This window comes from Vulpes vulpes, chromosome 14, assembly GCF_048418805.1.
Source record: "Vulpes vulpes isolate BD-2025 chromosome 14, VulVul3, whole genome shotgun sequence".
NCBI lineage: Eukaryota > Metazoa > Chordata > Mammalia > Carnivora > Canidae > Vulpes > Vulpes vulpes.
Genome location: NC_132793.1, coordinates 21898234 through 21918664, shown reverse-complemented (window position 1 = coordinate 21918664; position 20431 = coordinate 21898234). Strand labels below are relative to the sequence as shown.

General features: G+C 42.6%; 2 protein-coding genes and 1 long non-coding RNA gene across 36 annotated transcripts in view; 1 reads left to right on the top strand and 2 right to left on the bottom strand.

Moving 5' to 3' along the window:
• RBL1 (RB transcriptional corepressor like 1) overlaps positions 1-4346 on the bottom strand; it is a 60536-nt gene extending 56190 nt beyond the window's left edge. For 2 of the 8 annotated variants that reach the window (XR_011996922.1, XM_072735922.1), the window contains exon 1: positions 3927-4192. Coding sequence is in view for 2 of the 8 variants with exons in the window: in XM_072735922.1 (XP_072592023.1) it covers positions 3927-4082 (156 nt within the window). In the remaining 6 variants the exon portion in view is untranslated. Of the gene's footprint in view, positions 1-3222; positions 3473-3926 lie in introns of those variants that run through there. The other 6 variants (XM_072735924.1, XM_072735926.1, XM_026009736.2 and 3 more) reach the window with 5 other exon arrangements.
• On the top strand, positions 3393-9777 carry LOC112928179 (uncharacterized). The gene is made up of 3 exons (XR_011996923.1): positions 3393-3828; positions 4258-4655; positions 7291-9777. It is a non-coding gene; the product is annotated as an uncharacterized lncRNA (long non-coding RNA).
• A 9054-nt stretch (positions 9778-18831) lies between these two features.
• The window catches only part of MROH8 (maestro heat like repeat family member 8), a 58640-nt gene continuing 57040 nt past the window's right edge, over positions 18832-20431 (bottom strand). For 12 of the 27 annotated variants that reach the window (XR_003236704.2, XR_003236705.2, XR_011996921.1 and 9 more), the window contains 2 exons: positions 20174-20330; positions 18832-19101 (listed from right to left, as the gene is read on the bottom strand). Coding sequence is in view for 21 of the 27 variants with exons in the window: in XM_072735908.1 (XP_072592009.1) it covers positions 20212-20330 (119 nt within the window). In the remaining 6 variants the exon portion in view is untranslated. Of the gene's footprint in view, positions 19102-20173; positions 20382-20431 lie in introns of those variants that run through there. The other 15 variants (XR_011996918.1, XR_011996920.1, XM_072735914.1 and 12 more) reach the window with 4 other exon arrangements.

The window sequence follows — 20431 nt, the reverse complement described above, 5'->3', positions numbered from 1 at the left end:
TCTTAGAACTATCTGGTCTCATTTTCATTATGTATGTAACAGGCCAGAGTGGTGAAGATATTTGCCCAAGGTCACAAAGCTTAGTTTTGCAGGAATGAATATAAAACTCCTTATTCTCAGTCCCACGTAAGATTCTCCAACAGTATTAGTCTAAACATAGATCTCTCACCCACATACCAAATCTAATACTATTGAGAGTCCTCTTAAAATTTCTCAGCCTTAGCTTTCTTGATTTGAAAACACCAGTCATGGCCTTGATGATGCTTAAGTTCTTTTCCACTATTTCAGTTTTATGTTTCTTTTTTAACATGAAGAAAGTTTGGCAGAGAAAGGAAAGAACAGAGTATAAAGAGGACAAGAGAGTCACACATAAAAAGTTCACATCTGGGACACCTGCATGGCTCAGTCGGTTAAGTGTCTGCTTTCAGCTCAGGCCATGATCCTGAGGTCCTAGGATAGAGCCCTGCATCAGGCTTCCTCGTCAGTGAGGAGCCTGCAGCTCCTCCTGTTTGTGCTGTCAAATTAGTAAATAAATTCTTAAAAAAAAAAAAAAAAAGTTCGTATCTTTCATGTATAACAGAGAAGGCTGTCATTTTTGTGAGGTAAAATTTGGGGAATTATTTACTTAATCTTTAAAATAGTAAGTCTCTCTATTATAGCAGATATCTCAATTTACAATGCTATAAAAAGGTGATGTTTGGGGGACACCTGGGTGGCTCAGTGGTTGAGCTCCTCCCTTCGGCCCAGGGCGTGATCCTGGAGTCCGGAGATCAAGTCCCACATTGGGCTCCCTGCATGGGGCCTGCTTCTCCCTCTGCCTGTGTCTCTGCCTCTCTCTCTGTGTCTTTCATGAATAAATAAAATCTTTAAAAAGAAAAAAAAAAGTGATGTTTGGGAATTCAACACTTAATTGCTTTATTTTTTTTATTGATTTTTAGAAGACTTTATTTATTTATTCATGAGACACAGAGAATGAGAGAGGCAGAGACATAGGCAGGGGGAGAAGCAGGCTCCATGCAGGGAGCCTCATGCTGGACTCAATCCCAGGACTCCGGGATCATGCCCTGAGCAGAAGGCAGATGCTCAACCACTGAGCCACCCTGGCGTCCCAATTGTCTGCTTTATTATTTTTAAAAAATTTTTTTAATTGTCTGCTTTAGACTTAAGATATCTCCAAGCTAGAATCACTTCATGACTTTACCACTGAACTATATATAATCACGAAGAACTATACATATGTGAACTACACACATTTTATAATACAACCTGTGTTCCTATTCACTGTTCTGCAGATCCTAAGACCAGTCTCCAAAAGAATAAAACCCTGAAAGACTTGTAATAATCCAAAAGGGAAGGGCAGAAATGGGTGGCCAATAGTTAAAATCCAGTGATACTATCCTAATGTAGTGAGAAGTCTTACTTGCTCAAGGTATTAAATGAGACATGTAAGCTTATGGTTGCATATTTTTAAATACCTTGATTAATAAATTGTTGGGGAAGTACATCCAAGTATTAGATTCTGGGTACAGGTTACTAGATGAAAACACCATTAAGATAGAAAAAAAATTAATATTGATATTTTTGCTTTTTGTCCTAGAAAAAAACTATATTAATTATCTTAATTCTTTGATACTAGACCTTAGAATACAAAAATGGTTTCTGACCTCTGTAATTCCAAATCTAGAGTGAAGAAAAGGAATAGATAACGGTTATCTATAATTGGTGAGATATATGTTGTAAGAATTGAAGATAAAGTATGAGAATATAGTAACTGATTTTGAGTAGAGGTCAGAGAAGGATTCAGAGGGAGACTTAAAATGGTTGAGTGGAGAACCACCAAAATCTAAGAGGGGGAGAGGGATAAACAAGGGGGTAAGTGGGATATACTGATATACTGAAAGGGGTAGGAGCTGGGGAGAGGGCTTAAGAAACAGTAGATACATGAAAATACCTACTTCAAGAGCATTTCACCAAAAACAATCAAAAGGAAAAAAAAAAAAAAGAGGAGGAGGAGAACAAAAGACATAGGATAGAATAAATGGTCACCAAATCTTAATTCACACATCTGTGTTTTATTTATTATATTTATTTATTTATTCATTCATTCACGAGAGACACAGAGGCAGAGACACAGGCAAAGGGAGAAGCAGGCTCCCTGCAGGAAGCCTGATGTGGGACTTGATCCCAGGACTCTGGGATTACCGCCTGAGCTAAAGGCAGATGCTCAACCACTGAGCTACCCAGGCGTCCCTCACATGTCTGTTTTCTAAATCAAACATTTAAGATGTCCTGATCAACTCCACCTAGCTGACTTATTTCTTGAGACTTAGTTCTTCAAACAGCCTGTTGTAGGGGATGAGGGAAGTTTCCAGGCAGAGCGAAAAGCATGGAGAAAACACACAGGTGGGAAGAAACTTGGTATATTCAAGAATTTGAGGGGCACCTGGGTGGCCTCGATTCGGTTGAGCCTCCGACTCTTGGTTTCTGCTGATGTCACGATCTCAGAGTCCTAGAATCAAGTCCTGTATTGGGCTCCCGCTCAGCACGGAGTTGGCTGCCCCCCTCCCTCTATCCCTCCCCATTGCGTGCTCTCTAAAATAAATATTAAAAAAAAAAAAAAAAAGAATTTGAAAGAGTGCCTAGTTTAATGCCTGGACTACAGTTTGCACTCAGTAAATGTTTATTCAATGACAGAAAGAGGACTTGGGAAGTCAGAAACACCTTCTCAGGCATTTAAAAATTAGTTTGTTTTCATTGAGTAGACATAATCCATAATCCCCCCTTACTTTCTTATTCTTTCTTGAGCCGTGCCACCCATGGATGGTCGCTGTCCTGTATTCAGTTTACCCGGTCCTATCCCAGAGACATGTAAGAGTGTCGCTCTTAGGTATTTTCCCGCCTCGTGTAACAGACACACGTACACGCTCAACTCCACATACCCACCTACATGCCTCTGAACCCAGGAATTACTTATTTTACCCGGTGAGTCAGATTGTGCGGGAAAGCCTCTGAATTTTAGAGTGAGGTGCTGAAATACATCCCATTCCTACCTCTACACTGGCTTCCTATAACAAACAGCAGAATGGCCCTGGACAGGCAGGCCAGTCCTCTACCCGGAGAGCAGGTACAATACTGCGCTACCACGTTCACAGGGCGGCTGCGAGGACTCCCGCGAGGACAGGGCTGGGGCTGGGGAATCCGGTAATGACCGGCCACACTAACCTTATTCAGAGCCAGGCGCTGCGCTAAGCCTCAGGGCCCTGAGGCGGGACCAGGCGCGGGCTGAGGGCTGGGCCCACCTGCTGAACGCCCTCGGGCAGGCCAGCACCCCACACCTCCGCCCCCCCGGGCGAGGGAGCGGTCCGAAGGCTCCGACTCCCCCGCGCGGCTCCACCAGCACCGCGCGCCCCTGGCCACGTAGCTTAGGCGCTCCCATGGGATGGGGGTCACGGGTCGGGCTCTCCGGGTTGTGGCGAGAACCGAGATGACGTGTTTAAAGGGCTTGGGCGGTGATGTCAGCACTATAGCTCACTTCAGCTCTTAGCATTCCCGCACTTGGTTCTTTGTTTTTGTTTGTTTGTTCTTTTTTTTTAATAGATTTACAGGCGCTATCGTGATGCCCGCGGCGCCCGGCTGGGCGAAGCGAAGCTGGTCGGAGTCTAGGGAACCCCCACCCCTCCCCCGCCGAGGGGGCGTGCGACCTCGGACTAGCCGCTCCTCTTCCGGACTTCGGTTTCCCGCCTCAGAAAGAAAATGGATAGTCGGTGTCTACGCGCGCCCGTCCCCCTCCGCACTCTGCGGCGCCCGGCGGGGCAGCGACCCTTCCCGGTGGGTAAACTCCCACCGCCCCACAGGGTGGGGCAGGGGCGGGGCGGGGGTGGGGCCTGGCGGGGGTCGGGTCCGGCCGCCCACCTGCCGCCGCTCACCTCTAGACTGTAGTTGCCCCGGATGGCGGTGAAGTCGTCCAGGGCTTCGGCCGCGCTCCCCTCGTCCAGGTTCAGCTCCTGGCACAGGGCCTGCAGCGCCTCCCCGGCCGCGGCGACTACCGCCGCCCCCTCGGCGTGGGGGTCGTCTTCGAACATCCCCTCCGGCCCCGCGGGCGGCGCGGTCACAGCCCCCCGGCTCCTTTCTCCCTTCTGGGCGCGCTACCCACAACCCCCCGCGCCAAAGCGCGCGAAACTCGGCGGCTTCAGAGCGACGTCTCTCCGGTGGTCTGCATCCGCATTTCTCCTCAAAAAAGTCCGTTTCTCCTTCAAGGCACTCGGTGGTCTCGCTCTGGAACTGTGATAAGAAGATGGACCTCAGTTCCAGAAAAAAAGCCCTGAGTTTGGTCCTTGGCGGGCAGCGGTGAGCCCAGCCGGCGGAGTAAGTTGGTGCGGAGGGATCGGCCGGCGCGCGCAGTCTGCTGGGAATTGTAGTCCGTATCCTGTCCTGACGCCCGCCGCGCCGCCCTGGTCTAACCGGCTCTTTGGTTTGGGCCTCCATCGTCTTACCGAGAAGCCGCCTCTGTACCACTAACCCTCGGGCCTGGGTTTGTCACCGTCCCGCCAAACATAGTCTGACTGAGCCTTGCCCCTTGAGTTAGGAGACGGAGGCAGGAACCAAAAAAATGGTTCTGTGACGGCGGGAGGCTTCGGGACGCTTCCCTGTGCTCCGTGAGTGATCTGTTGAATGGTTGAAGGGCTGGCGAGGCAAACTGGGCTTGACCTGGGCTGAGAGACTTGCAGTTATCAGCTCCCCGAAGGGCCGTCATTCCAGGCTTGGGAATGGCCTGAGCGCATGCCTGAAGGCATGCAGCTGGTCTCCCGAGCTTATACTTCTGCTCCACTGAAACCCTTTATCTAGGAAGAGCCCAGACCATGTCACTCCTTAGCTCAGAATCTTCAGTAGATTCCTCTTGCCCTTAAAATCGTATCCAAACTCAGTGGCCCACAGGGCGCCTGTGATCTGGCATCATCTCATTGCCCCCACCCAAGTATATAACAAGGTGTAGCCTCACTGCTTAGTTTTGGAACCTTGAAAATGCCAAGCAGCCAAGCTAGTTCTTGCCTCAAGGCCTTTCTCACATGCTGATCAGTCGGTCCCCAAATACTCTATAGCAGGTCTTTGCTTGTCTGGCTCCTCCTTGTCATCAAGTTCAACTAAGTATTACCTTCTCAGGCCCTTCCAGAGCACTATCTAAAAGTAGCTGACCCACCCCCCCTAACACCCCATTTCATGGTTTTCATAGCACCATTATAACTATCTGAAATTATCTTGTTTATTCACTGGCTCTTCCTCCTAAAATGTGAATCACATGAGAGCAGGGACCTATTTTTCATGTTCACTGTATTACGAAGTTTAGATTAGCGCCTGGCTCATAGTTGGCACTCAGTACTTCACAAAGTGTGTTTGAAAAATTACAAAGAGTCCATTGATGCCCGGATGAGGGAAGGAGTCACCAGAAATGAAAATGGAGGATAGGTCAAGGTAGGTTACAAAGGACCTCATATACCCTACTAAAAGCCTAGATGTTATCAGTGGAGGTTTTAATGAAAAGAGGTGATAAATGACCCATAGCATTCTGGGAATGTCTCTCTGGCTACAGTGGGACACATAGATCAGATGGAGTAGAGACTAGAGGTGTGGAGATGGTGGGGGCTTGTCCAGCATTGAAAGGAGCCAGTCTGGAGAGAGGTCTCTTAGAACTGAATGGGGCACTGCGAAACAGGGAAGAGTCCCCATTAACAGAAGTTTCCATCTAGATCAAGAGGGTGAAAGGTGATGCTGCTGTCAACTAGAATGGGAGTACAAGCAGAGGGATGAGATCAGTTATGGAGCCGCTGTGTTTGGGATGCCTGCAGGAAGTTTAAGAGGAGGCTGATGGATCCTGCAAGGTAGTCCCTCTCACCTCTCTCCTAGCAATTTCCCAGTCTATTCTAGATTGTCTACGCTTCCAGAGGGTTGGAATTGGGAACCAGCTGCAAGCTGGATCTCAAATGAGTAAAGACTCGATCTCCTCTCAGCCTCCAAACTCAAAATAAAACTGAAACACCCATGTGGCACTTCCAACTCTTCTTCCTTCTAGAAGCTACTACTGCAGCTGACTTTAGGACCATCTCATTATTGTCTAGAAATGTTGGCACATAGTATCTGCACAGAGACTTTCCTCCCAATAGTTTTTATTTACTTAGAGGATGGGTATGGATAATTGAGGGGAGGTCTATATTCAGTTCCAAGAGGTCTATATCAAGGTTTAACATCCTTCTAACTTTTTTCCCCTTACCAAAGGTCAGGATTAGTGGAGGTAAACCATGGGTGAAGTCCCTCTTGTAGTGGCTCATTTGTTTTCTAATTAACCTGAGCTTATTTGAGAGAGAGCTTCAGGAGTAGGGGTAGTCTGGACACCAGGATTTGGGAATATTCAGCAATACCTGAGGCTAAGGGTAAGGAGTGTGTTAGCATAAGAAGAGACTCAAGGATAGAACCTTTAGGAACACCTACATTTCAGAGATGGGCACAATTTGAGGAATGAATGAATTAATCTGTCCACACAGGTATAAAAATAGAGGAGTAGTATCTCGAAGGCTAGGAAAGAAGTACTCCATAGAGCCCAACATTGCAGAGAATCCAAATAGAGTTCAAAGGAAGACCTTGTATATTATCGTTCATATGTTTTTTTTTTCGTTCATATGTTTTTAATGACATTTGCCAGAGCAGTTTTCTTTAGCATGGTGGGAATGAGAGCCAGATTACTGTAGCGGAGGGGCTAATGGGAGGGAGTAAAGTCAGAAAGTTGGAAGTAGGAAGTTAAAGCTTCTAAGAAGTTTGGTGGTGGAGAGGCAGAAGGAAGGGAATTGTCTAGCATAGAAGAAAACGTATGTGAATAATTAGGACCAGGAGCAGACAGAGAGAGACTAAAAATAAAGAGATGACTGATTTACCTAGGCCCTGGAAAAGGTAGCTAAGCTAGGAATCCAGAGTCTGGCCTTCCTCTTGGTAGCTCCTGTCTGGAATATCACCTTACATCTAGATTAAACAGAACTGCTAGGTGCTCTGCTGAGTGCAAAATAGAGCAACATGTAGTAGGGGGTTGAGAGTGGTAAAGGTTTGGAACAACTGTTGAGAAATACCTTTGGTCTGTCAAATGCAAACATTATGGTCAGAATTTTTTGAGGAGAAATGGAGTAAAACTAAGTTGGCCCCATGGGATCCTGGCTCTCATAGCTGGTCCTGGACAAGATCACAAGAGATAAGAATCCTCAAGTCTTCTGCCTTTGCCATAACTAATTGATTTCTTTTTTTATTCAGATCTGAACTGCAGAGAGGGTGATTCTGACCTTGAAAAGAAACCATGATAAAAGGAAAGAGGTCTCAGGAATTATGAACCAACCCAAACCAGAGACTCAATGCCCCATTTTTCATTTCTATAGTAGTTTGGCTTTCAGTGAGTTGCAGTATATGGACTCAAGCCCACTTCTTCTTTGCTACTGTATTTGATTCTCCTCTTTTCACACTGCATGCATACTATGAAAATTCTTCATTTCTTCATTCCACAAATGTTTAATGAATGCCTGCTATGTGCAAGATACGGATTCTTCCTTTGCTGTGATTTTCAGATCATCTAGACTTGAACTAATAAGGAGGATGGCTGGCTTAAAAATGATCCAAGAACAAAAGAAGCCCCTCTCAAATGCCATCAAGCAAACAAAAACTGAGAAACATTATACATTTTTCTTTTTCTTAAGGACTGGATTCAGGCCCTAACTTTGGATTTTCAGTTAGTCATATCTGGTCTGTGTAAGGCCTTCCACTCTCCTCTCCTAATATTTTGATTCACCTGATCTGTAACCTTTTACATCAAATTAGTGACTTTTTTTTATTTTTTCTTTTGCCATGTTGTAATTCTCAGATTCTCCTGAGTTGAATTATTAGGAAGTACAGGCCTTGGTATTGAGTCCAAGATAAAAGGAAAATGCTCTTATGTTCCCTTATTTCCCTTATGAAATAAAGCATTATTTAAACAGTACTCCCCCCACCCTTTGGACTGTAACTAAACTATGTCCTTGTTTTTCAGTAAATACTGCCATAGTCATCAACCTCCCCTCCAAAAAACCAGCCGATGCTTTCCTCTTAATCATTAACTCCTCAACTCCTTTATCCCCTACACCTAGTCACTATATCTTGTGGATTCCTCTCTCTACCAGGTTTCTAGTTATCTCTCAACATTTTATGTTTTGTTTTCCAAACCATCTTACATTTAGTTACTAATTTTTCTCAAGCAACATATACATCATGTCACTCTCTTAAAACTTTTCAGGGGTTCACAGTATTACAGTTGAATCAGATTTAGGCAGTTCACCATCAAAGACACATCTGTCAAATCCAGCCTCACCTGCATGCTTTATCTTTGTCTTTCATTGGTATGCTTTCCCTACTTTTCATCAGGGTTCATGCTGTTGTTTTTTTTCCCTACTACCTAGCAGTATGCTCATTTAATACTAAACTGAATTCTGAGTACAAAATGAACTATGGGTAGCGAAGCATTTACTCTGCCTTTCATTTCTGATCCAGCTACATCATGAAGGTTGTTTCTATTTTGATTCCATTGTGTAATAGGTCCTATGATTAGCCTCCCTATTGTGGTTTAATATTTCAGAGTTCCCCAGAGCATAAGTTCAGAGCCTGATTAGGGTCTTTAGAGGTGCCAAAACTAAAATGATTATAGTACATACCCTCCCAAATGTAATTGAAAATATAAGCAATTCTAAAACACAGATTACATGTAAGAAAGTGAAACAAAGTTCTGATTGTTTTTCCTAGCTATTTCATTTTGAAATTATTTCAAAAAAATTTTTTTTATCCCTCAGCTTTACTATGCCTAAGCAGGTACTTGGCATGCACATGTTCCTATAATGAAAGACTAACTACTCACCTAACCTTCTGTCAAAAAAAACAGTTGATAGTGGTGGGGGAGGGGCTAGACCTGACCTCACCATTCTTACTGCTCTTGGTCCTCCAAGAAAAACTAAAGTGGTGATCCTTGAACTCGGTGCCTACCAGGAAAATAGTGCCAGTCCACCACAAGGACAATTAAGTGATTTTTGTTCCTCTTCCTTTATACATTGGGGAAATCAGAAACTGAAGAGCCCAATTTAACTTAAAAATGTAATTTTAAGGACTTTATCAAATCTATGCCTACTGCACTCAATTTAGTCAAAGGAAGATATTTCAGGAATGCATTTTTTAAGATTTTATTTATTTATTCATGAGAGTACAGAGAGTCGAGATACAGACACAGGGAGAAGCAGTCTCCTCGCAGGGAGCCTGATGCGGGACTTAATCCTTGTACCCAGGATCACTCCCTGAGCCGAAGGCAGATGCTCACCATTGTGCCACCCAGGCGTCCCAAGGATAGCATTTTCTTTTAAGTTTTCCTTTAAGAGATTGTACTGACACAGACGTAATTCTACCTAGGACCAAAAATTATGATTTTTGTTTCCTGAATCCATACATACCTGGATTAATCCTGCTCCCCCTTAAAAAAATGAGAGAGGGAAACAAGCCCTAAGTGACTCTTAATGTTAGAGAACAACCTGAGGGTTAATGGAGGGAGGTGGACAGGACAAGGGCTAGATGGATGATGGGTATTCAAGAGGACACTTGTGATGAGCACTGGGCGTTTCATGTAAGTGATGAATCATTAAATTTTACTCCAGAGACCAATATTGCACTATGTGTTAACTATATGAAACCAATATTGCATTGTATGTTAAATAAAAAAGGAAAAAATTAAAATGGTCTACAAATGACATTCCTTTTTTTTTTAAGATTTTTTTATTTTATTTATTCATGAGCAAGCAAGAGAGAGAGAGGCAGAGACATAGGCAGAGGGAGAAGCAGGCTCCATGCACGGAGCCCGACGTGGACTCAGTCCCGGGATTCCAGGATCAGGCCCTGGGCTGAAGGTGGCGCTAAACCACTGAGCCACTCAGGCTACCCTACAAAACGTTTCTAAATAAAGTTGTCATCCACCTCTTGAAAAAAACTCCTGCTCCCCCTTAATCCCAGGAGAGCTGGAAACCTGAACTTTGTTAGCTAAAAACCACCCCAGATATCCCTAAACAGAAGATCCTGGTTGAAAAGTCAAATCATATAAGAAGTATGCATGTAATACTCAAAGATGGCAGTAGCAGTCTTAGTGAGATTATTCCTGATTATTCCTCATTTCAATTTCCACATTCAGTATAGAGAGATGGATATTTTCCTCCTTTGAAATAGCTAAGATTTTTCTCCATGGCTGTACCCTCTAAAGAAAGTAGAGAATTAGAATCAAGACATATGAGTTTAAGTCCTAACTGATTTTGTGTTCTTTAGCACATTTTTAAACCTCTCTGAGCCTATTTCCTCATCTGTAAAATGGCAGTAACAATGTCTAAATTATACAACTAATACAAAGGAAAAAATTATGTGACACTTCCATACAAATGACAATCATAACTTAACTATTTTCTTTCCAGTTTTCTTACTGCACCAGAAACAACTGAAGCTAATCTTTATTTCTACACCTTAAAACATGTTATCCCTGTCAGTATGGCTGATTTTTTTTTTAAGATTTTATTTATTTGAGAGAGAAAGAGCATGAGAGGGGGTAGGGTCAGAATGAGAAGCAGACTCCTTACTGAGTGGGGAGCCTGATGTGGGGCTTGATCCCAGGACCTGAGCCAAAGGCAGACACTTAACCTACTGAGCCACCCATACATCCCAGTATAGCTGATTTTTAATGCATGAATTTACATTGAATAATTGAGATTAGGAATGGGTCCACTTAGAGCAAACATATTGAAGGTTATACATACACATGCACCCATATAAGGTGTCTCTGGAAGGATAAATAAACTGGAACCATAGTTGCTTGAGGGAAAAGGAATGCAATAGTAGTGAGATAGGAACAAGGAAATTTACTTCTTACTCTGTGTCTTTGGGATCTTTTGAACTTTATACTTACTCCAAAAATTAACCTATTAAATATGTATGCCATAAAATAAAGTAAAGGAAAAAGGCTGTCATGTATGTATGCTATGATACTTGATATTTATTACCTGTTTTTATTGATTAGCTGTTAATTTAAAAAATGCGCCTAAGAACTTCTAGGCATTTTGTCATTTCAGAAATGATTTTTTTTCTCTATATTTGATTTCAAAAAATAAAACATATAAATAAGATGCAGGAATAGAGAATCATGAATTAATTTCCATATACAAGCACACTTATTACTATGGCCCTGAAGTTTGAAATGCAACAGCCAAAAGCAAAAATCCATGTAGCTAGACCATTTCAGATGTTAACTAACTTTGTAACTAAAGTAACAAACCAAAGGCTATTCCTCAATATACAAAAATTCCTGTGGATCAACATGAAAAGACTAACAAACATCCTTAAAATGAGGAAAGGATTTGAATACTTAAAAAAGGAAATAATTTAGCACTTAAGACATGAAAAGGTGCTCAAACCTTTTTTTTAAAGATTTTATTTATTCACGAGAGACACATAGAGGCAGAGACATAGGCAGAGGGAGAAGCAGACACCCTGTGGGGAGCCCAATGTGGGACTCAATCCCAGGAACCTGGGAATATGACCTGAGCCAAAGGCGCTCAACCCACTGAGCCACCCAGGTACCCCTCAACCCTTCTAATAAGAAGAATATGCAAACTTAAACCACTGAAAACATTTTTTAAACCTATTGTCAAAAATCCAAAAGTTTGAAAATGCTTCAGTGACTATCCATTTCAGAATTAAGCCAAACTTTTTGTCATGGCCTACTGGGAATTTGGATCTGGTCCCTTATATAACTTCATTTGCCTCTTCCTTCATTTGTGACTCTCTCCTTTCTCACCACCCCCACCCCCCCCAGTCATCCTGGCCTTAGAATATAAACCCCACTAGGGCAGGGATTTTGGTCTATTTTATTCATTGATGTGTTCTGATCACCTAGAACAGTGTCTGAACCCATACCAAGAATTTTTTTTTAATTTTATTTATTCACGAGAGACAGAGAGAGAGACAGAGACACAGGCAGAGGGAGAAGCAGACTTCATGCAGGAAGTCTGATGTGGGACTCGATTCCAGAGTCCTGGGATTATGCCCTGAGCCAAAGGCAGACACTCAACCACTGAGCCACCCAAATGTTCCTTTTTTTTTTTTTTTTAAAGATTTTATTTATACACAAGAGACGTACAGAGAGAGAGGCAGAGACACAGGCAGAGGGAGAATTCTGAAGGCTCCATGCAAGGAGCCCGATGTGGGACTCGATCCCCGGTCTCTGGAATCCGGCCCTGGGCTGAAGATGGCGCTAAACCGCTGAGCCACCGGGGCTGTCCCCATACCAAGAATTAAATAAAAGTTTGTAGAGTAAATAGAATATTGTGCTGGCAAGGATGTGGGGAGAAAAGCATGCTCTTATATCATTGGAGGGTAACTGTTCCCAGTATTTTAATTTGAATTGACAAAGGACATATCCTTCAACCTGACAATTCCACTTTTAGGATTTTCTTCTAAGAACACATTTGACTCTGTGTGAAATACATAGGTCTATAATTACTGTAGTATTGTTTGTGCCAAAGATTGGAAATTACCTAAGTGTCCATTATTATAATAAGTACAATGAAATACTGGGCAGGAATAAAGAATGAGGAAACTTTTTGGAGTAATATAGAAAAATCTCAAATAATTATTAATGAGAGAAAGTGCTAGGTACAGAAAAGTGTGTATAGGATACTATAATTTGGGAAAAAAGTGGAGAAGAGAATACACATATTTACTGAAATGCATAATTGTATCTTGGAGATATAAGAAACTTATAGCATGGTACCTTCAGGTAGCATGGTACCTTCAGGTACCTCAGGGAGGTGAAGTAGATAGGTGGCCAGGAATATTTTATAACTTGAATTTTGAACACATATCCATTACCACTTTAATCTATAATAGGGATGTCTGGGTGGCTCAGTGGTTGAGCATCTGCCTTTGGCCCAGGCCATGATCCTGGAGTCCTAGGATCAAGTCAAACATCGGGCTCCTGCATGGAACCTGCTTCTCTCTCTGCCTATGTCTCTGTCTCTCTGATGAATAAATAAATAAAATCTTTTTTTTTCAAGATTTTATTTTTTTCATGAGAGACACACACACACACAGAGAGAGAGAGAGAGAGAGAGGCAGAGACACAACAGGCAGGCTCCACGCAGGGAGCCCGACACAGGACTCGATCCCGGGTCTCCCGGATCAGGCCCTGGGCCGAAGGCAGCGCTAAACCGCTGAGCCACCCGGGCTGCCCAATAAATAAAATCTTTAAAAAATAGTAATAATAAATCTATAATGAATCAAGAAAAAATTGTTTTCTGATCTCCTCTCTTTGTACATACTGTATTTTAAGTTCAAATAAATTCTGATTAAATATTCTGATTAAAGTGTTGATGTACAGGGTCTTTTTTTTTTTTTTAATTTTTATTTATTTATTTATTTATTATAGTCACAGAGAGAGAGAGAGGCAGAGACACAGGCAGAGGGAGAGAAGCAGGCTCCATGCACTGGGAGCCTGACGTGGGATTCGATCCCGGGTCTCCAGGATCGCGCCCTGGGCCAAAGGCAGGCGCCAAACTGCTGCGCCACCCAGGGATCCCCTGTACAGGGTCTTCACATAAGGAATCCGATGCAGAAATGAGTCTCTTGAGATTATTTTCAAATTATACTTACTGATTTTGTTTCAAGGCAAAACTACTTAACTAATTTCTATTTCATGTGGGGGTGGGGAGGCAGGGGATGTAGGCTCCAAGCCCAACATGGGGCTTGAACTCATGACCCTCAGATCAAGAGTCAATACTCTACAGACTGAACCAGTCAGGGACCCCAATCTATTTCATATTTTTATTTCATATTTTCATATTTTTATTTCACCTCGTGGTGACGAGGCCTGGGTTGTGTTATATTAATATTTCAAACATTTTAAAAGGTTCTTTCAAAAACCAGAATGCCATAACAATTTCCTTAATTAACAGAAAAGCCCCAAATCCCAAGTTAACAGCAAAAAGTTCTGAAGGTCTGAATAAGAAGACACTTTTTTTTAAAATGCCATTTTCAATTCCTTTAATAATTCAGTTGATGAAAATAGTTTCTTTTTTTGCAAAGGACTTTTGACTTAGAAATCTGAAAAAAGAGGGGATCCCTGGGTGGCTCAGTGGTTTAGCACCTGCCTTTGGCCCAGGGCGCGATCCTGGAGTCCTGGGATTGAGTCCCACATCGGGCTCCCGGCATGGAGCCTGCTTCTCCCTCCTCTTGTGTCTCTGCCTCTCTCTATGTCTTTCTCTCTCTATCATAAATAAATAAATAAATCTTTTTTAAAAAAAGCTGAAAATGAAAGATACTCTGACAAGATTATTTAAAGCTCTAAAGCAGGATACCACAAAGGAAGTTGTAGAAATGTGTTTGGCTTAAAGCCTATTTGAAAACAAAAATTATTTCATATGAAACTACCAGATTTTATAATTCTTTGGGGGTCTCTCTTTTTTTTTTTAATTCTTTGGGCTCTTAAATAGAAAAGATAAACTAGGCAGTAATAGAACACAAAAACTCTTTAGAAATCACTGAGGCTCTTATAGGGGAAAAGTTTGTGTTTCCTAGAAAAATCAATTTTCTTTAATTTTAAGGTCAGAATACTTGAACTGCCTACAAATTCTTTTCCTTTTTTAGTGTCCTGCTCCCTCCCCCCCCCTTTTTTTTTGTCGCAAAAGTGATTTCCTAAGATCATCTGTTGTATAACCAAGAGTTTAAGTCAGCAGAATTTAGTAGGTTTGATTTGGTTGGTGGGTAGTTGAAAGACAAATGTTTGGGAGGTACACCCTTGTATGGAGTAAGTAGCACTGTGACCTCTTGTAAATACTTTTTTTTTTTTAAGATTTTATTTATTCATGAGAGGCAGACAGAGAGAGAGAGAGAGAGAGAGGCAGAGACAACAGGCAGAGGGAGAAGCAGGCTCCATGCAGGGAGCCTGATGTGGGACTTGATCCCAGGACTCCAGAATCACGTCCTAGGCCAGAGGCCTACCACTGAGCCACCCAGGTGTCCCAATCTCTTGTAAATATTTGAGTGACTAGAGAGGCAGATTCTTTGTGGTTTTCTGAAGTAGTCTGGGGGTAAGATTTCACTGAAAACTAGTGTCCAAGGGGCCAATAAGGCTGGACTCCATGTTTGATGTTTGATATATCTTCTATACTGTCTCAACTTTCTACCTTTTATCTCATTCACAGGTGAGCATCCTTTTTAGATTCTCAGCTCCATCTCCTTTGTAACCTCTCCCCATATCTCTACTCCCTTGAAAAATGTCCTTTGCTATATTCACACTGCCATTTATATTAAGACAAAAGGGGAGGGGGAGTGACGGCTCCCTCATAAAGATTCTCTGATATCTATAGGAACCATTTTATTTATTTTTTTAAAGATTTTATTTATTTATTCATGAGAGACACCGAGAGAGGCACAGAGACACAGGCAGAGGGAGAAGCAGGCTCCATGCAGGGAGCCCGATGTGGGACTGGATCCCAGGACTCCAGGATCACGTCCTGAGCCGAAGGCAGATGATGCTCAACCACTGAGCCACTCAGGTGTCCCCGTAGGAACCATTTTAAACCAATGCCATCTCCCTTGGACATGAGACTATAAACTCTACAGAGAGAGAGAAAGTAGAGAAGACATCACTAAATCATTCAGTTACTGGCAGTCAGTCATCCTCTATCTTGGGAAGTCATCACCATTGTTCAGGAAGAACAGAATCCATCACTTTCTCTGTGTGTGTTTTGCATAACAAAAGGCAGTTGTTAATTACCCTTTCTAATCCTTTGCTTCTGGTGTGTTCTGACAAGGGTTTGGGAAGAGGTAGGGAAAGCGACTGATAGGATATAGTTCTGGGATGATAGGAAAATCTCTGTTCCCTATCATCACCTCCGGCCTCATTTCCAAATACCTCCTCTCTCCATCTTGCTCAGTAGTGCTTACGTGCTTACCCTTTCTCAATTAGAGATCCATGCCTTTGGCTTAAGAGGCTCTACCTTGTTAAAAGCAAACATCCCTAGAAGACTTAAGCTCATTAAAACTTGCATTATTTTTTTTAAAGATTTTATTTATTTATTCATAGAGACAGAGAGAGAGGCAGAGACACAGGCAGAGGGAGAAGCAGGCATCATACAGAGAGCCTGAGTGGGACTCTATCCAGGGTCTCCAGGATCACGCCCTGGGCTGCAGGCGGCGCTAAACCGCTGCGCCACAGGAGCTGCCCAAAACTTGCATTATTAATCATAATAAGAGGCAGTTCATTAGATGATCTTTCATTATTAGATCTTTCCTGAGAGGCAGAGATAGAAAAAGGAGCTTGGAGCCAGGAAGGAAGGGGAAGCTGTAGGGGAGAGAGATTTTACAGTTTTACCTCGTGCAAGTTTACTTGTCAGGGTTGATGTTTAGGAGATTCTGCGCTTCCTCCAATCCCATCTTTTACTTACATGATAGTTTAATTAAAAAATATATTTTATTTATTCATGAGAGATACACAGAGAGAGGCAGAGACACAGGCAGAGGGAGAAGCAGGCTCCATGCACCAGGAGCCCGATGTGGGATTTGATCCCAGGTCTCCAGTATCATACCCTGGGCCAAAGGCAGGCGCCAAACCACTGCACCACCCAGGGATCCCTGAACAATACCTTTTAATAGTATATGATGAAAGTAAAATAAATCATATTCAATTATACTGAACTTTTAACGCATTATAACAAAATTAAATGTCCAGAAAATTTTTTTTGTATATTTAAAAAGGTCGGGATCCCTGGGTGGCGCAGCGGTTTGGCGCCTGCCTTTGGCCCAGGGCGCGATCCTGGAGACCCGGGATCGAATCCCACGTCAGGCTCCCGGTGCATGGAGCCTGCTTCTCCCTCTGCCTGTGTCTCTGCCTCTCTCTCTGTGTGACTATCATAAATAAAAATAAAAAAAATTAAAAAGGTCTATAAAAACACAAACCTGGGATCCCTGGGTGGCGCAGTGGTTTGGCGCTTGCCTTTGGCCCAGGGCGCGATCCTGGAGACCTGGGATCGAATCCCATGTCGGGCTCCCGGTGCATGGAGCCTGCTTCTCCCTCTGCCTATGTCTCTGCCTCTCTCTCTCTCTCTCTGTGACTATCATAAATAAATAAAAATTTAAAAAAATTAAAAAAAAAAACACAAACCTGTATCTGAGGAGAGCCTTGTTAAAAAATAATGGAGATATTTGGAATAAAAGGACTTGTTAATGTAATCACTATTTAGTACTTCTTCAGTTTTTCCCAAACTGCTGATGTGGTAAAAAGCAGACCTCTGCTGCTGCTGCTGCTTCTGCTTTTTTTTTTTTTTTTTTTTTTTTTTTTTAAGATTTTATTTATTTGAGAGAGCGAGCGAGCAGGCGAGCATGATCAGGGTGGGGTGCAGGGCATTGAGAGAAGCAGACTCCCCACTGAGCTGGGAGCCTGATGCCAGGACTCTGGGATTATGACCTGAGCCAAAGGCAGATGCTTAGCCAACTAAGCCACCCAGGTGCTCCCTGCTACTTCTTTTTTTAAAAGTAATCTTTAGGGACGTCTGGGTGGCTCAGTGGTTAAGCATCTGCCTTTGGCTCAGGGTGTGATCCTGGAGTCCTAGGATCGAGTCCCACGTTGGGCTCCCCGCATGGAGCCTGTTTCTCCCTCTGCCTGTGTCTCTGCCTCTCTCTCTCTCATGAATAAATAAATAATATCTTTAAAAAAAATAAATCTTTATTTCCAACACTGGGTTCGAACTCATGACTCCAAGATAGAGTTGTGTGTTCCACCAAGTGTTCCAGTTAGGTGTCCCAGACTTCTTATTAATAGATGCTTCCTTCTGTGAATTTTAACACAATGAAACATAAATAAGATAATGGTATTTGCCCCTCCCTGTTGGTGGTATTAGTTAGAAAATACAAATCTGCAGATCCCTGGGTGGCTCAGCGGTTTAGCGTCTGCCTTTGGCCTGGGGCGCGATCCTGGAGTCCCGGGATCGAGTCCCACATCAGGCTCCCGGCATGGGCCTGCTTCTCCCTCCTGTGTCTCTGCCTCTCTCTCTCTCTATGTCTATCATAAATAAATAAATCTTAAAAAAAAAAAAACGAAAATAAAAATCTGCCTGGAGGGAAAGGGACTCTGGCATGAATATGAGTGAAGAGAAAGGATTCTTTCCAACTCTTACATGTCTGTGGGGATCAAAACCACATTCCAAACTCTGTTCATGGTTGTGAGACAAGCTAGTACATGAGATCAATCCCAGGATTCAAACAATATTCCTCAAGCACAATCACCACCTTTTGTTCTAAGTCCACTACTCTACAGTGTTTGGTGCACATTCTATCCTATTAAATAAATTAGGTATGCTAACTTTGTTTTTATTATTTGAGGTTGAATATCACTTTATAACATCTTTTTGGTTACATGAATTTGGGGTATGAGTTCAGCAACTGAGATTAATGGTAGAGTAGATCTGCATTTATTGACAGGAGAGGGACAGAGTAGATTAGAAAAGAGTAGAGCAGAACAGCCAAGAATGTGGACTTTGCAGCCAGACTCTTGAGTTTGAATCCTGGCATTTACTATTTATGTGACTGTGTGCAAGTCACTTTCATATTCTGTCCCTCATAAACAGAGAATCATACATGGAGTGGTTGAGGATTGAAAGAGTTAATCATATAATGTACTTAGAGCCTGGCCCATTGTAAACACTCTAAGTGTTAGTCATTTTCACTGGATAATCCACAAAACGGACAGTTCAAAAGTGGAGAGTGAAGGTGATTTAATGCAGTGAGACCAAGGAGAGGGCAGCAAGAGATAACGTGTAACTCAAATGTGCTCAGTGCACTGAAGTTTAACATCCAGCAGCCATCCTCAAGGTGTCTTCTTGGCTCTGCTCAAAGGTGAAGATTTAATTCAGCAGACAGGTGGGGTCTGCAATTAGTTCAAAACTCCTGTCTGCTAGTGTCAACTATGAAGACCTCTCTTGGGCAGGCTTTCTCTTGCAGTCACACTCTGCATGCTGTTGGCAACACCTGAAACAAACACAACTTACCATTAATCGCAAAGAAAGTTGTAAAGATGTCTTGGCAGAGGGCTGGGGGTGAAAGGTGAAAATCTGGGGTACAGGGTGGTAAGGATTCATGTTGCCCACTTTACAACAAAAACTTAATGCAATTCACCATTGGATGTGTCTTTTTCACATGCCAGTTGACTCATAGCCTTTCTTTTCTCATACCGTCTCCCAGAGGCCTCTCCATCGCCCTAGACAACTCAGCTGTGGCTCTCTACTTAATCAGACAAAAGCCTGGGAAATAGACCAATAGGGACCATTTCTAATTAATCTGGTATGCCTCTTGGGGGTTCCCACCCTTCTATATGCAGCTTATCAAAGTATTCACCCAACACAAACTAATCTCTTTCTTGGGAAACTTCTACTTGAAAACTTTCTCCATCTATGCTTAAAGCAGACAGTGGGTGCTCAAGAAACAATGGTTCCCATCCAAAAGCCAACTGAGGATCTGACAGTAGTTATAGGAGAGGGAATCAGGAAAATGAAAAGGGGAAGGACAGAGTGGAAATCTTACATAACTGGGGTAGATTTAGAATTTACCACTTCAGAAATTTTTTCCTGCTTGAAGGTTTTTAAGGGAAAGAGAAAGGAGAAGAAAAAAACCACAGGGATTTTATAAAAATACACCAATAATATCAAACTATAAGAATTGGTTGTTATTCTTCAGATTGTTGATAAGTAGAGTGGGCTTTGATAAGAGACCCAACAATACTAACATTGCAATATTAACATTTATTTAGAATCTCGTTTGAAGCAATGCTAGATCTGTTTATCAAGACCAGAACTTTATAGAAGTTCTGGCATGCCTCAAAAACTCAGCAGAATTTCACTATTTTCACAAATTTAAGCTAAGAGCTAGCTTCCCTTATATAGCCTAATTCCTTAAAGATTTTGACAGCAAAAAATATGTTCTGAGGTAATTAAATGGGTGGAGGTAGCTTCAGGCTAGCATTGCTTTAAGTCTGAAAATAAAAAGGGGGTACTATTACTTTTGTGGTTTTTGAAAGAATTAGTTTTTACCCGAAGTTACTTGCCTTGCATTTCTAAGTAGGAAGACAGCCCATGAGCTTCCTCAACCTGCAATGGACTGCCTGGGATCTGGCTCAGCCCCCACCTTCTGCACTCGGAAGAGAGCCTGAGAGGCGATGATGCACAGAGAGGGCTCAGGATCATGCAGCAGAGCTTTCAGATCTAAGTGGCCACAAAATCCAGGTTGGAGGTGAAGATCCATGGAAATGATCTCTGGTCCACACACCAAATAGCCAATAAGTCTATAGCAGCTGAGATGAAGG